At 35.9% G+C, this 17,427-nt stretch overlaps 1 protein-coding gene across 3 annotated transcripts in view; it reads left to right on the top strand.

The window, feature by feature from the left end:
* The window catches only part of ZNF407 (zinc finger protein 407), a 334,429-nt gene that overhangs the window by 25,237 nt on the left and 291,765 nt on the right, over window positions 1–17,427 (top strand). For all 3 annotated transcript variants that reach the window (XM_032120687.1, XM_032120678.1, XM_032120695.1), the window contains exons 2-3: window positions 804–5,633; window positions 11,455–11,569. In XM_032120687.1, the coding sequence (XP_031976578.1) occupies window positions 848–5,633; window positions 11,455–11,569 (4,901 nt within the window). In that variant the 5' untranslated portion in view covers window positions 804–847. The remainder of the gene's footprint in view (window positions 1–803; window positions 5,634–11,454; window positions 11,570–17,427) is intronic.

Below are 17,427 nucleotides of genomic sequence, written 5' to 3'. Positions count from 1 at the left end.
TCTTGTAAACTGTGTTGGTAGCATCAGTTTTCTGGTGGTGACATCTTGGGAGCAGGAGGGTCACACTGGGCAGTTGAGCAAAAGCTTTTGTTAACTGGATTTGGATGGTTAGAGTTTGTGCTGGGTTTCAAAGGTGCTGCCCCTCTCTGCACTGTTATTTCATGACTTTTTTTTTCTCCTTCCTCCTCCCCAGTTGGGAAACAATATTTTAGAGGATATTTTAGGAATGATGGGGAGCTATACTTGTGGCATATTCTTTTAGAACATGGTTCTATTTGTGTTTTCTCTCTTCAGCAGGTAATCTAAGCAGAGGAAGGAAAGTAAGCTGCTACTTAAAATATTTAGCGTTTCTGTTGGCTTTGTTTTGCTTGTTTTTGCAGTCATGATTATTTCTCCTTAGAACTTTTAAATTTGGGAAGCTGATTTTCTAGTTCAGGAAGAGTTAAATATTCCATGACCAGTTCCCTGAAAGCTGTTAGTATTTTGTGTCCTAAATATACTTCCAGAAGCAAAGGTCATGGTTGTCTGCCCAAGTTTAAAGCATGTAGAAGATTACTTGATTACATAAAAACTGTGGGAATCTAAGTGTTTGTTCACATGGTGCTCATCACAGTGAAACCTGTGTAACCAAGTGCCTAGAAGGTGGTTTAGATACCGTGGTGAAAATGTCTCCTCATATCTTTCATTGTGTCTGTCTTCCTGCCATGGTTTTAATTTTCTATATTGCATGGGTTTTTTAAAATTTGATTCTTTTAATCTTTAAGTTTGCATAAAAGACTAATAATAACTCTTTTGTTTTGTAGGTGCTAAACCAAATGATCTACAATTGATAATATCACTGTTAAGAATGGATGGGGAGGAAAATAAGAAGAGAGATGATGTTGATGAGAATTTGCCAGTTGAGTTGACAGAAGAATCCCCAAGAAATACATCAGGAGAAAATGCTGGATGTGATTCTTCATCTCAGCAGAAAACAAGGCTTGTATCAGATGAAGTGTTCAGGGACCTTGAAAAGAAAGGAAAAGAGAATGGCACAAACAAAACAGCACTGTCAGAATCACCAAACCTGGATGTTGTTGAAGCAGAGAAATCTGAAAATGTCTCCAGAAAAAGAAAGCAGAGTTCTTCAGAAGACATGAAAGACAGTGGAAGGAAATTGCAAAAAGTTTTAGCTGGAGAAGCAGGTAGTATGGTAGCTGGAGCTGTAAAGAAGGAAGGAGTCACCAGTTGTCCTGGTAGTGACATATTTAATTCAGATATCCTGTGCCTACATTCCGATTTCAGATGTGCTGCTGCTGATGCCATATTGAAAATTCACAAGGAAAATAAACATTCACAAGAGGTGTCAGCTGCTGTTCCTGATAAATTATATTCTTCAGAAGAACTCAGTGTTGTCTGTACAGTTGGAAACATAGACAATGATCCTAAAGGCAAAATGAGTGACCAAAGTTTACCTTCCTGCTCTGATAAGGAAAAACATAAACGAGAAAGCCTCTCTAAATCATCCAAAGAGCAAACACGCCCTCACTGTAGTTGCATAGGTGAGTGTAGTTCAACGTTGCATATGCATGTTAAGCGAGATCATGAGAAATCCAAGATATTTTCTTGTGATCTTTGTGGTTTTCAGAGTGCTGAAGAGAGTCTCCTGAATTCTCATTTCCTTGGCAAGACTCACCTTCGACGCCAAAATCTTGCTGCACGTGGAGGATTTGTACAGATATTGACCAAAAAATCCTTTAAAAACCAACAATCTACTGCAACCAAAGAAGGGAATGTCAGGGGAAAACCTGGGACCAATAAATTAAGGGCAAGAACTGCTGATGCAAAAGAATTAAGTGTTTGCAGTGCACTGAAAGGCTCAAAAGTAAGCTTGTCTAAACAAAATGATGGCAGTGAACTTGTTGAAATGATGCCATCTTCAAATATTCCCACTGAAAAAACAGATACTATGACAGAAGAAACATTGCTTGCTTCTGGTGCAGAGGGAAATGATGAAGTCCGTACTGAAAAACTAGAAATACCAGGACCATCAGAAAATATCTTGCAGAAAACAGAATCCCTTCCAACTACCAAAAAGCTAGTTAGCAGTTTACACAGGACGAGGAGATTTGGTAAGCTTAAACACAAAAGAAATGTTTTCTTGTTAAGGTCTCCATTTGGACAGAGTAGGTCTTCTAGATTAAAAAGGCAGGTTAAAAGAAGATACAGCTTGTTGGGTAATAGTAAGAGACCCAAATCTGAAACTCAGAGAGTATATTTGAAGCCTATCTCCAGCACACAGTTTAAACATGATGAATCAAGCCTTATGTCACATACAGAACTAGAAACAGATGCTAAAAGTAATTGTAATGCTGCTGCAGAAATACAAGATCTTACTGAACATAAGCCAAATACCCCTTCTTCTAGCACTGCAGATGCTAAAGATTCTGAAGTTAAACTTACTGCTGATGATGGTGCTCTTCATACTTGCATGGATTGTGGTCATGTTTTTCATGATCAAGAAAGTCTGGAAACTCATGTTGCAAAGCTTCATACAAGAAGGATCCAGTTGCATTGTCAGATGTGTAGCTATTCCTCTGGAGTCAGGGAAGACATGAAGCAACACTGTCAGGACAGTAAACACTGGATGGATGGTTGTAGCTTTAATTGTCAGCTCTGTTCATTTAGCAGCTTGAATGTGGTCAGCCTTCAAAGCCATATGAGTGAAGTCCATAATATGTCCCATAGTTGTCCAGCTTGCATTCTTTTTTTTCAGTTGGAAGAAGATCTGATAAATCATCAAAAACATGAGAAACATGATGGATCATTATTTCAGCAAGCTACTCCATTGAGTAACAGCGATCAGACCTTGCAAGTGGTACCTTACACTGACTCAGTAGCAAACAATAGCCAAAGACTTGCAAAGGAAATGGAAATGTCAATGCAAGCAAAAACTCCAGATATTTCCTTCATAAATCATAGAAATGAACTAAAGCATTCTGTTCTGAATAAAACCCAATTTCAATGTAAAAAGTGTTTTTATAAGACAAGGTCTTCCACAGTTCTTACAAGGCACATAAAACTCCGACATGCACAAGAGTATCACTTCCTTTGCAAAGCATGTAATCTCTACTCTCTCAGTAAGGAAGGAATGGAGAAACATATCAAAAGAAGCAAGCATCTTGAAAATGCCAGGAAAAACAACATTGGACTACGTTTTGAAGAATGTATTGTAAAGGTTTGCGTTGGTGTTGGTGGCATTAAATCAGTGGTGGATACTTCCATTTCTGGGAGTGGAAATGCAGAGTTGGATAAAGAAATTATACATGTTTCATCCTCGTCTGTGGAAAATATATCAAGAAATAAGGAATTTGTTCCACTTGAGCAAAGGATTGGTGGAAATGAATTGGTTTTAGCTAGTGCATCCAAAGGAGGGAAACCTAAAGGTACTATTTCTAGGACGTGTACCCATTGTGGCCTTTTGGCCTCCAGTGTTACAAATTTGACTGTTCACATCAGGCGAAAGCACAGTCATCAGTACAGCTATTTGTGTAAGGTTTGCAATTACTACACTGTCACCAAAGGAGATATGGAACGTCACTGTGCAACCAAAAAACACAAAAGTCGTGTTGAAATAGAAGGATGTGGAAAACAGAACTCGGAGATCATCGTTAGCCCTGAAGGAGGTAATTTTGAATCCACGAGCAAGAAGATTAACAGCCCCACGACTGCCTTGTCTGAACATGTTGAGGATGGTGGCCAGTCATCAGATTTGGAAAATGCTGTCGTAGACAATCAGGAAGTTGAGCAAGGAAATGCTGAGCTAAAAGCTGCAAATGCCAGTAGGCTGCCAGATTTGCAGCCTGGTAGCAATCCATTAAATATAAACCAACGTGTGTTGCTGGAACCAGCGAGGGTTGCTCAGGACTCTGACCCAGGCTTCCAGAGAAGAGCCATCAGTGCAAATGACAAGAAGTGTGTACACTGCAGCTTCAGTGCTCATTCTGCTGCTTCCCTAGAGCTGCATGTGAAGCGAAAACATACAAAACAATTTGAATACTACTGCATGGCTTGTGACTACTATGCTGTTACTCGCAGAGAGATGATAAGGCACGCAGCAACAGAGAAACATAAAATTAGAAGAGAATCTTTCGTTTGTTCTTCTGGGGAGGAAGCAAATACAGCAAATATCACTAAAGAAGGTGCTGCTTTGCCTCAAGAGGAGCAACACTGCAGTGCAGGAGAATCAAAAGCTATTTTAGGTGAAACAAAATGTGCCAGTGATGCATCAGAAGGTGATCATATGAGTAAAAGCTTAACTGAGTGCATTGCCTTAGATGAAAATACATCTCCGGGAATCTCTAAAGATGTCAGTTCCCAAAATGCAGTAGGAGGTGAACTTCATGAGGAGCCTAAAAATGGAGGAGAAAACCCTTTTTGTGAAGGAGTCCAGCAAACTCCTCAAAAAGATAGAGTTGTTGAACTTGTCAAGGAAGTACCAGTTAAAGAAACAGGTACTTGTGAGGTGCAGAAAAGTAAGCATGGTCAGGAGCTGCTCAACTCAGATGATGATTGCCCTGCGGAAAATCAAAACAGATCAAGCAACACAAACTTCAATTCAGAAAAAGGTGTGGAAAGCTTAGAAGAAAATAGTGAAAACCCAGAAGCAGCGTGTAGAGACAAAGACAGTCTCAAAAAAAAATCACAGAAGAAAAATAACCCACTTATGCTAAGTCTTCCAGAAACAAGTAGTGCAGTAGAGCAATCAAATTTTTCTGGAAACACTGGAGAAACGGTACAAAATATACGTAGTTTAGATGGTAACAGAAGTTTCAGAGAGGATCCTACTGGGGAGGAGGAAGAAGCCCTTATGGAAGCACAACATGAAGCTGAAGTAACTATAAATAACAGTGTTTGGGAGGCAGATGGCTCAACAGCTGAGGGCATGCAAGAAAGTAGTAATGAGGCTTTAGGAACAGTTATCAGTGCTGATGATAAAGGAAAGGCAATGCAAAATGTTGGCAAGTTTGATTCTTCTATAGTGAGGTTAAAAAGTCATCAAGATGGGGAGGCCACTGACCGTTCTGCAGAAGGACAGATGTCAGGGGCAGTGAAAGCTAGTGAGCTCACAGTGAAAGCAGACACTTCAACAAGTGGTGGGAAAAAGAAGAAGTCAGAAGGAATTTCCCTTGGGGAATCGACACGTATTCGCTGTGATGACTGTGGTTTTCTAGCAGATGGTTTGAGCGGACTAAATGTTCACATAGCCATGAAACATCCTTCAAAAGAAAAGCATTTTCATTGCTTACTCTGTGGAAAATCATTTTACACAGAAAGCAACCTTCACCAGCACTTGGCCAGTGCTGGGCACATGCGAAATGAGCAGGCGAGTGTGGAGGAGCTGCCCGAAGGAGGCGCAACCTTTAAGTGTTTGAAGTGCACAGAGCCCTTCGATTCAGAGCAGAGCTTGTTTCTCCACATCAAAGAGCAACATGAGGAGCTGCTGAGGGAAGTGAATAAATACATTGTTGAAGACACTGAGCAAATAAACAGGGAGAGGGAAGAGAACCAAGGCAATGTCTGCAAGTATTGTGGGAAGATGTGTAGAAGTAGCAATTCCATGGCCTTCCTAGCTCACATCCGTACCCACACAGGTATGGAAACGCTGTTGTTGCAAGTGTTCTCTTTCAAACAGAGTGATTTATACCGGTTGTCTTTTTCTGCTTATTAAACTCTTTAGTATTTCTTATGAGCTGGCATTTGTATCGCCTGATGAGCCCCTGATGAAATACAAAATTACCTAAAAGGGTACGAAAATACAGTGATCAAAGGGCAGAAAATGTAAAAACATTTCAAGTACAGTCACCCGTCTGCTTTTTGTTTCATATAGAGAGATTTTCTTCCTTTTAATCTAAATTGTAACCTTTGATTGGTTCTTAAATTTATATAATGAAGCAGTGGTGGTTTGAGAGAACAATTAGCTGTTCTTTCTAACTTTCTCTTCCGTGCAGTTGTTTAATATCCAAATTGTTTATTTCATTTCAATTAAGTGAAACTTTCAGCATTACATAATGCTTCAGAATAGGCATTTGATATTACATCATTCCTAAATAAATACTAATAAGAAGCAACAAGAGGTTTTTGTAGAAATAAGTTATAGGGATTGGAATTGGTCAGCCTTTTTGGAAGGTGGTGTGCAGTGCTGATGTGTTGCACAGGGATGTAGCATCTGATTTAGTTTCTGTGCTAATCACACTTTCAATTTATTTTTATGTTTAATTTTAAGTGGAAAATTTAAAAACATTTCTGTAGAAAAATGCATAAGCTGCAGTTCTAAATTTATGTAAAAATTCACTGCGATGTTTCTATAAACCTGCCATACATTCTTTATTTTAAATAGACAGCTTTTCTAAATCACTGAGCTCTGCTTAGACAAGTGGTGTCTCCATGGTTGAATTTATGAGTGGATTTGAATAATAAATTCACATTTCAATGAACGTATTTTCATTAAAACTGTAAGGTTTATTTTACTGTACTTTTAAATAATGGCTTATTATGGAAGCTATAGTTTAAATTCATGCAGTATTTGAAACTTAGTGCATGGTTACAAGGAAGAGAACAAAAAGGTAAGAAAAAAGAAGCCTGAAAGAATAGTAATTCCTGGCATAATCCTAAAATAGTTTTCTAACGTTTTTTATGAAAAGGCAAGGGCGTGACTGGACAACAAATCCTAAAAATTAATCTTGGGGAACAGGGACATTGTATTTCAAACCTTCAAAGTATTTTACTATAACTGCAGTATTCATGTATACCAATAATTCACATACTTAATATTTTCAGCATTACTTCTGTCCTGTCAATAACGTAGTTATCTGTATTGCTTCAGCTAATATTCAACTTCGAATGCAGTGTTAAGTCTTTAGAGGGATGCTCATGTTCACATGGTCAGAACAGCTGTATAAGCCCTTAATATGCCCTCTTATGGCAGATAAAACTGAATAAAACTGAGGGGGAGGATGCTAATGGAGCTCTCTTTAGAATTCTTTATGCAACTGTCTGGTCAAGACATGTTGCTTATAATTGATGTGTCCATTACTTGAATTCTCTTGTAATTATAGTCAATAAGTCTTGTAAATGTGTTAAAGCTCACTAAAAGCATACAAATTCAAGAACAGAGTAAGGCTAATAATTTAAAATAATCAATGTAGGCATTTCAGCACTTAATTTCCCTTGTGTGTTGATAGCTGATCATTCTTAATCCATTAAGATTTATTTAGTCGTTTACAATGCAAAATAGGTTTGCACTGGTCACTTGTGCCATTTGAAAATGTCCACCAGGTTAAGTGCAGAATGTAGTCCATTAGTCTTCCTTGACTATATGTATTAATTGCATTTAAAATCAAGTTAATGTGGATGTGAAAGTGAGGTAACTATCAATATATGACAAAGCAACCCTACTTACATAAGTTACATCATTGATTGTAACATTTAGTAAAAGTTAGTGTACTTTTTAACATCTTCTGTGTAGGTCTTATCATGGAGTATATTTTTATTGTGCTTTTGGATAGCACTAAATATGCAAAGCAGTAAAGGAATACATTTAATTTTGCAAGTAATTTTTTGAAGCAGAGGTATAGAAAGGTTACAGAACAGTGTTTTATCTGCCCTCTTTCTCACTGCAACTTTAAATGAAGTGTTTTCTAAAGCTTTGCTTATTCACATAAATAGTAATGTGGAGACTTTTATTAATAGTTAATGGGAAGAAGGCTTTCTCTTCCAATCTCTATTTTCATATTTGTGGTCTTCTTTTTATAGAACCTTTTCTTCCCATTTGTATCACAGTAGATGCAGTTTAATAACAAAGTTATTTAGGTTATTGGGAGTGATGGCAGAGGGAAATGGCCTACTGCGCCAACTGTATGAACACTTCTTGTAACATTGGTGAGGCAAAGTACAGCATTGCCAGCGTCTCACCTGTCCCAGGGTAACAACAGGTACATAAAAGCACAGCCACACATTTTCCCTTTTAGTGTTCTGATTATGTGCTTTTAAAAAAGTCTTTTATCAGCGTCTGGATGTCCATAAATATGTTTATTTACGTGTGTGTGTATGTATGTGTAACCATCACAAACTCCTTTTCTTTTTTTAATTAAGTAATCAGTGATGGTTTGGGGTGACAGAGGGAAGGGAAGGGAAAGTTGCAGAAAGATACAACTAATAATTTCCATTAATAGAAAAATAATGTTTCAAAATACCATTAAATAATGTAGGAGATTTTCACATTGCAAATGAAAAGGAAGCTTTGCTAGAGAGGACCTAACAAGTAAGTCCATCACATGTTGACAAGTGAAAATGAGGAAGCGTAAAGAAAATAAAAGGAGTAGTAGAGGTGGAAGACTTTTTAGTTTGCAATTGATGGAGGTCCCATAAACTTAATTAACAATCAACATCTGAGGAAAAATCACCTGCAACCACATCATCTTTGTTTCTTTTCTCATCAGATTTCTCAGTTAATGGCAGTTGTGTCCAATGCAAGGATGGTGTATTACTCCTCCTGTCCTAAGCATAGGAGGAAATGGTATGATGACATTTCATGTGGCTCTGGTCACTTTGTATTGGGCCTGAGCTAGGAACACAGCTATGCCTGCAGTTGCAGGTGATGTTGCCTTTGGCTGGCCTAAAGCTGAGACAGTGAACTTTTTCTTACAGCTTTGGGTCTGTATTATCCTAATGTAAAGCAGCTCGAGTCTTTTTTTACAAAACAGTAGAATGGCTTGTGTCTGCCTGACCTGAACTCTTAAGTTTAGTCTAATTTTCAATTTAGTGTGGTGGTAGTGTTTTTTGTTTGTTTTGTTGTTTTTGTTGTATTTTTGTTTTGTTTGTTGTTGGTTGGTTTGGTTTTCCCCCAATCGTTAAAAGCCGTATTGTTTCCTGCTACCATCAGAAAATGTACATTTGTTTTTCATGCCATAACTTGTGGGTAAAGTAGTTTGGTGGTATTTTTGGCTTTTTTTTTTTTTTTGAGTAATGTGGTTGAAAAGATGACATAATGAAAGTATTTTTCTCTTTTTTTCTGAGAACTAAAAGCCAAATGTGAATCCAGTAGTATCACAGTTTAAAACAGCATAAGAGAAGCACTGCAGTTGATGATAAATGTGGCTAAGAAATGGTTAAGTGCTTTACATTGTTTTAGAGAGCTTTATGGCAAATACAGATTTTTTTTTTTCTCCCAATAATTTAAATCTTAATCTAATGTCTTCATTTCTAGTATAAAATGTTGGCTTGTTCCATCCGAGAACATACTGGAACAAATTTGGCACCAGCAACCTAAAAGGGAGATACACTGCTTTTGTTTCAGGTGATAAGTACTGACTGGAGCCTGCCAGCACTTGAATTTTCATGGAGTTTAAACGGAGATGTTAACAGATATTCAGCTCTGGATCTGAGAAAAAATCAAAACCCCTCAAGGCCTCAGTGATTTTTGGATGAGAGCAGTCAACAGAATAATACATTTCTGTATTGTCAGCACACTGTTGTCACGATTGTTCTGAACTCGAGTTCTTCACAAAGGAGTCATGTAAAGGGAAAACAGCAAAGGTCTTGTATGGAAGCCCTGTGGGACACCTGCAGTAACAGAATGAGGAACGAATTTACAGTTTAATCAGTAGGAGAGAAACTAAGGGAACATAGGATAGAATCCACTTGGTATTTGAATTCTGTGAGAAAAAAGAGCGGTATAATCGCCAACAACTATGGCCTTGTTGTTATTAATTGTCCAACTAAAGATCCTAAGTTAAAACGTCAACTTTTAGTAGTCTTTTAATGCAAAGATGGGGGTGTTCTTTTTGCACTGGTCTCTGTAGAATGCAGTGTTGATTTGAAATGTCACCAAATTAATGATTAATTCAGTTTTATCAGGATCATTTAAATAAACTGGGTTTTTTTCAGTGTGATGGATAGAATGTGATTGCTGTGAGCTGAAGTCTGAACCTGCTTTTGACATTTAAACATATAAAGCTGACTAGATATAACCATTGAGGTGCTAAATATATTTTACATCTACTTCCAACAGTAGAAATGGAAGTATTAAGAGATCTGGCTTCATTGTCATTGAACTGTGAAATATTCAACCTTGTCTGCCCGTGCTTAGTACTGTTGACTTTTTTATTTCAGTTAGGAGATTAAAATTAAATGCTTCATTTTTCGTTAGCTTTTGGGAATTAAATTGAAATTTAAGACTCTAAAAATTTTTACTAAGATCCTCAATTTCACCAGTGGATTCTTGGAGGATGTTCTATTTTCAAGGGCAAAGCAAAAAGGTTCATTGATCAAGTATGATACAGTGCAACATTTTTCTTATCAGAGCTCTTTATGTATATTTATTAAAGATCCCATATTTCATATTATGCTTAACTGTATTGGAAGAAGTACTTCACAAAACATATACTAAACATAATATGGAGACTCTGTGACCATATTGTACTTACTTTTAACTGCAATTCTATGATTTTGATTTATTGATTTAAGGATTTAGTAGTCAGAAAATTGGAAAGTGCTTCTAGAATGCTGCATAATAACCTGAGGACTGACATGTGCCCAATTTAACTATGTCAGTAAAAAAGATGTTTTTCCATCTCGAGAGATCATCACCATTAATTAAGATAGACAAATAATTTGACTTTTTGCTGAACTGATGTGATACAAGAAATAGGCTGATACTTTTTCCTTGGAGAAATAATTTCAGAGTTCTTTGGTCTGCAGCAGACATTTAATATTAAAGTTTGTTCTTGAAATAAATAATAGCCAAAATGTCAATACTTCTGGTTTGCAGAATAATCATAAATTCTTGACCATAAAACAGTCATAAAGGCATAATATTTTATCCACTGTATATTCATACATTGCATGCCATTACAATAGCTAGGTGATGAATCATTTGCTGTGTGTGACAGAACAAATCTGAAATACCGATGCTAATGTGAAATCTATTCAAAGTTGGAAGACTTGTAATATTACTTTACTTTAAAGATATTTGCTGAAAAAACAAGTACATTTTGCAGTTTAAACCAATACCAAGCCACTTTAAGACCATTACCTGAGTTTCAGCATTTGGCAAAGGTGTAGAACAACTTTGGCTATCTTGTTGAAATTTTATCTGGTAGATTTTCATCTCATTTTAATATATTTTGTGAGCTTTTTAATGATAAGAAAAAAGACCAGATTAAAAGTTAAGAGAGCATAAGTGATCTTGAATTTAAGGAAACTTTAATGAGTAATGTATAGCATATACTGTCCGTGTCTTGGGAGTTATAAATTTATGTACAAGATACTTTTTTTATTAGGCAAAAATCTCAAGCAGGTTAAATGTGGAATAGGTTTTCAAAAGGTTATTTTTCCTCAGGAATTTTTATTTCTTTAACCGTGGGTGATATTTTATTCTAATTCAACTCATATCTTATGCTAAATTTTACTTAGGATCAAAGCCATTCAAGTGCAAGATATGCCACTTTGCAACAGCTCAGCTTGGAGATGCCAGAAACCATGTCAAGAGGCACCTTGGGATGAGGGAATACAAGTGTCATGTCTGTGGGTGAGTAAATTGAAACAGTCTCCACCATGCTTAACCAGGAGAAGAGCGCAGAATATGCATTGTTTCAGAATTGAAAACTGTGATGTGAGCAAGAGTGGCTAAAATTATGCATGCATATCCTCCTTTCCATTGTTATGGTAAATTCCTTAAATACAGTTATGACATTCTTTTCCCACTTCTAATCCTGCACTGAAGATGAGCAATTTTATGGGCTACAAGGTCAATTTGAACCTGTAATCTGTAAATTGACTAAATTATAGGATGTTCATTCACATTGCCAGGGAGAACTGTAAATTCCATTTAAAGACATAAAAAATATATAATATAGACTTTACTGTGTGGGGTTTTTTCTTTTGCTATACTGTTATAATTTTAGTACCATTAACAGATTTCTGGACTCCATTAGGGTTTTCATTCTTTATGAAAACAAAACAGAAGACAGATTTTTCAAACAAACGGGTCTAAAATATTGCAGGCATAAGACTTTTAAAATAAATTGAAGTCTTTTATGTGCGCTTGTGTTCCTGTTTGTTACCCAAAAAATCTTGTTTTCTTTTTACAATCGTTATTTCCTCAGAAGGATCGTTCATAATGTTTAATTGTCCTTCAAATGTGTTGCATTTAATAGGAGGCATTGAGACTCCTTAATGCAAAACTAATTAATTTAGCAGAAATGTTTAAAAGGTTTTAAAATGCCATGGCATATATGGTACATCATAGGACATTCAAAGTTGGATTTTAATACCCTAGTTCTGATTAAAAATATATTTTAATGTTATTATGCTGAAGAAATGAACTAATATATGCATCATATAAAAGCATTTTACTCAAACCTATGTAACCTGCTATAGCAGTCTTATGGCTAATGTGTAGAAGAGCACAGGTTCAATTAGATGGTGCAGTGCACACATGCATGGTGTGGTGTGATGCTGGGGATAATATTCAGCAGGAGGAGGTTTTTCAGCCTTAGTGTACCGATCTACTGCAGGACAAAGTGAGTTAGACATTTTAGAAGACAAGTGAATCTTCAGCTGAAGATGCAGCTGAGTGATTTTCACTGATTCATCTCTCTGTTTTTCAAATAATTTTGCATGCAGCATTATGAGATATTTTGGATGGGTTTACTCACTTTAAGAAAATTAATCGCCAACTTCTTGAAACAAGAAATAAAAATGTATGAGCCCAATTCTTAAGTCCACTGTATATGTGTAGTAGAATAACTTGTCCTACTCCTTATTTTGAAGCATGGTTAAAATGAAGTAGGGTATTTTATATTGTTTTAAAAATCTTACTTACTGTCTCTACTTTATGAATTGCAAAGAATTTGACATGGAAGATAGTTAAAAACTACAGATCCACAGAAGTGTTTAGCAAAGGCTAAACTCTCTTCTTTAGAAGTTGTTCACAAACTTGACATTGGTTGTTGGTTCAATTCCCTTTTAACTTAAACTGAAAAATCATCATAATATTTGACTATTTCATTGTGAGAGGAAAAGTAAAAAAAAAAATTCATACCAGCTAATACGATATATTTTATAAAAGAAAGAAGAGAATTAAAATTATTAGGATTTGGCATAGTACCTCATTTTTTCAAAAACTCATTCTATCACTTCAGGATTGACATGTCTGACAGAACCTGTCTCAGAAATTGCTCAACTCTCTGTTGGGATTCACAACATTTATGCAAGAGAGAGAGCAAAACATGCATGAATGATTTAAACTTTAGATTGAAATGTAGTCACTTTCCTAAGCTCATCGCTTACTCTATATTGCTGACATGTCATACCTGGTAGCCAAGCAGGTACTTATTTTCCATTTTTGTGTATTTTTAATTTTCATCAACAACGTGGACCCATGCTATTTAGATATGGCAAAACAACTGGCTGAAGAGACATACACCACAATACCCATGCTTACAAATATCTGATTTATATCCCTGTTTAAATAATCATCACATTTCATTTAATGTGCACCAAAAATGTATTTTAACAATCATGTAATAACACTGATTTATCTGGGAAAGTCATTTTTGCACTGTAGCTAACAGTCCTGAAGAATTGAGCGGGATTAGGAGGAGGAATGACCAGAGGAGTTTGAACTACAGTCCATATAATGAATATACCATCTTATATGTGGAAGAGGAGAAAAAAAGTGTTAATAGCCTGTGCTGTATTTGTGCTCTTTTAATTGAAAGGACTGGGTAGCGTGTTGGCTAAAAAAATAAAGTAGCAACATAAAAAAAATAAAATTGCTAGGATTGGCTATCGGATTAGTGGCACTATAGAGCATTGGTACATTAATACCACTGACAATGTCAATTCATTATCATTGATGGCTAAATAATCTTAGAAATGCTCAGTGGACCTATTAGTTCCTGAACATAAGCAGCTCATGCTGCATTTCTTCATTAGCTTTAATTGCTATAAATTTTACCTTTTTAAAAATCATGCTTTAAAAGGTGAAGTGATCTTTCAGGAACATTAACTCTGTAATTTTGTCACAAACAGAAGGTCCTGCACTATGTTTTCTTTTCTACAGTAGTTAATATTCTATCCTCTGACTTTTAGATTCTCAGTAATAAGCCCTCTGCTAGTTGTGAGGATAAATTGTGTTTCAAAAGCTTTTGAATCTGCTTGGGCACTTTTTAAAGGTGAAATGTCAGTGCAACATCATGGTGTGGTCTCAAAATACCACCTTTTTTAAAGAAAAATTATTTCTAAATTTTGGTCTTAAGAAAAAAGGCAAAAAGCGTATTTTTGGTGTTGTTTTAGGAAGGGTTTGCCATGTCTCAGTTTTCCAAATGATCCTCATATTTACATGCTACAAAGTACACAATATATAATTCACCTAGTTGTTGAAAAAGGCAGTAATTTTGCTGTGTTGTTTTATTTTTTTTTAATTGAAGTTCAGGGTTTGTTTTTCTTCAGCTGCACAGCAGAAACTACATGACACAGAAATTGGACACTGCTAATGTTTTAACATTTGGAATAAACCGTCTGCTACTCATTGCCTTATCGCAGATGTGTGTTAATTGTTTTCTTTTCCATATCCATGGCTGTAAAATATATCCCATTATTTCAGGGGTAATGTCTATTTTCTGTGGGTAGCAAAGTGCTTCATATTTGAATTTCATTTCTGAAAGTCTGACTCTGAAATTGGCTGATAACCCTGGGTTAGGTGAGCAAATCTTGGTTGCCCAGCATTTAAAATTTTTGTTTCATTTGCCTGGTGAAAAGGCTTATCGTGCACTTCTCAAATTTTATCCCTTAGGTAGGACATGAAAAATGCATTGTTCTGCAACTGAGATTTGGAACAGAATTTATAGGCAATATTTGATTTAAAAAAATGTCTATTATTCCTTTGCCTTTTTCTTGCTTTTGCTTTTAGAAACACAGTTTTGGGGTTTGTAGTTACATGTTTCAAGTAAGAGTGGCTTCTTCCTTTTTTTTTTTCCTCTCTCCTTTTTGACCACTTAAAAACTGATTGAAGAAGATGGATGTAAGGTAGGTTTGGATTGTTAGGAAAATTTAAAACATGCACATAAACTTTTTTTGCTATCTTCCTACAAATCGAAAGGGCATTTGTAGCTATGTCTTTATTATGTTTAGTGCACATACAGTATTTAATATATAATAGTCATGTGTTTTGAGAACAAAAGTAAGCCTTTGTAGACACAAAGGAATTAGGAGGGGGGTCAAAAAGATTGGATTTTTTCTGTATTTTGCTAGAGTAGTTATGTCTTGTAGGTTTTGGATGTGATGTTTTGGGGTGGTTGTGGTTCGCCCCCCCCCCCCCCCCCTTCGTTCTTTGTTTTGGTCTTTTGGTAGCTCGAAGTATTAATATTTAATTACTTTCTGCTCCTTAGTTCTCTATTTGCTTTGAAACTCCTTTTCTCAATTAATTCTGGAGATATCATAAGATGTTCTGATAAATAAGTGTTTTGCTAAATTTGGTTGTTTTTTAAAGCCTCATATAAATAAGCTTTGGGGACAGTTATAGTGTCCCAAGAATGGAAATAGCCTCACTTCTGCTGCTGTTGTTAATGTTAAAGATCTGTGTAAAGTTCACTATTTTAATGACACTGGTTGCTTGGAGAATGTCTAAACAAAACTACTCACCTATATTGAGCATAGTGACTGATAGATCTTCTTTCTTGATAGATAAGGATGTGCTTTGACCAGCTGCATCAAAAAAACTTGGCTGTACTCCTGTGTGTTGTGTTTTGAAAAATCTTCTAGGTTTTCAGATTTTTCAACTGATTACTAATAATTTCAGGCTAGTTTTTGGGAAAGACTTCGCTTAAGATTGCTTTTAGCAAGCAAAAAGACTTATTCATAAATTTATTGGTAGGAGCAGGAAAAACATTATATTTTCAAGGATGCCTTAATGTACTGTAATGTAAATTAATTATTTATACTTTTGCAGTTTGGGAAATCTTAAATAGAAAGTTGCTACTCTAGTAAAACTATTTTTGTGTGGTATTACCTAGTTTTTGTGCATTAGAAGGGATCTCTGTGTAGATGATTATAATGTCACTTTCTGACCTTTGCAGCTTGAATAATTGTAAATCATTGCTTCATAACGTGTCAGAGAATGTCTGTACTAGGGAATTAAATGGCAGAATATAATAGACCAAATTATTGCCTGTCATGTTTTCAACAACACAGTTAGTATTTGAGTTACACTTAATCATTACGTGCATTAGCAACTTCATTGGAATCCAGCTTCAGGCTGAGCATGAAATACATTACATTATTTAAACCTCTAATGGTAGAAGTCATTTATTTGTGTTGAAGTGTACAACATGCAGAGTTTCATAAAGCAAGGAACACTTGAGAGCTTAATTTATCCAAATCAAAGTCTAAATGCAGATAAACACAAGTGGCAAAAATTAGTAATTTTTATAGTCTGGAAATATTTAAAAATACATGGTTGTGGGTAATTGTAGGCAGCAGGAATAAATTAAAACCACTATTTTTAGTCAGCTCTGAGAATTAAAGCTGTTTTATATCTAAATAATCAAATGCATCATGAAATTGCATTTTTGAACGAACAATTAATTATACACATCATATCTACAGATGTGTCCAAACAAAAAATATATGTTTGGTGCAGCTGTTTAGATCAGAGATAATTGCATGTGAAGTGAATGTTCCAGAGCCAGCTTAGTTTCTCTATCTGCATTTTGCCATTTGGTCCTATCATATACTTGTGTCCACGTTTACTTCAGTAAAGAAAAATGAGGTGAACCTACATAACAGCTTTCCAAACTTGCATATGTTTTAAAAAAAATTAACAAGAAAATGCTAGAAAAATATATGAAGTGAGGTAACATCTTGCCATTTTTTGTTCAGTTATCTTAAAATTTTGTTAGATTTGCAAACCTGACCATCAGTATATAGTCTCTCTTTTTAGTATTTAAGAAAACTACTTGAAGTAGAGGCAATTAACTTTTATTCAGAAATGCTCCCAGCACCTTTAAACAACTGGTACAGATCCCAGGATGTGTTGTGCAAGACCATCCTGGCCTGGAAGTCTGCCGTGAAGTGGTGGAATTGGCTGGTGGGAGACTCCTATACAGGCAGTAGAAGGACTCCTCTGTTTGAGAATGCTCTAACAATTGATACAGAATAGTCAAGACCACCTTTCCCCCTTAATAAAATGGGTTTTTAGCACTTTGTTTGCTAAATGGGATAATAATAATGATTTAGTTGTGCTTGATGAAGAGACAAGGGGCATACTTAAGTTGGTATTTGGAGACAGTGATTCAGACGAATATCCCAGCTGCATAGAGTCCCCCAATTCAATGCACTTCCAAATGGCAGCTATCGAGGTGCACAGAGGTGTGGCACCTGTAA

This window comes from Corvus moneduloides, chromosome 1 (genome assembly GCF_009650955.1).
Source record: "Corvus moneduloides isolate bCorMon1 chromosome 1, bCorMon1.pri, whole genome shotgun sequence".
Classification (NCBI taxonomy): Eukaryota; Metazoa; Chordata; class Aves; order Passeriformes; family Corvidae; genus Corvus; species Corvus moneduloides.
This window is presented reverse-complemented; position numbering and strand designations above follow the sequence as displayed.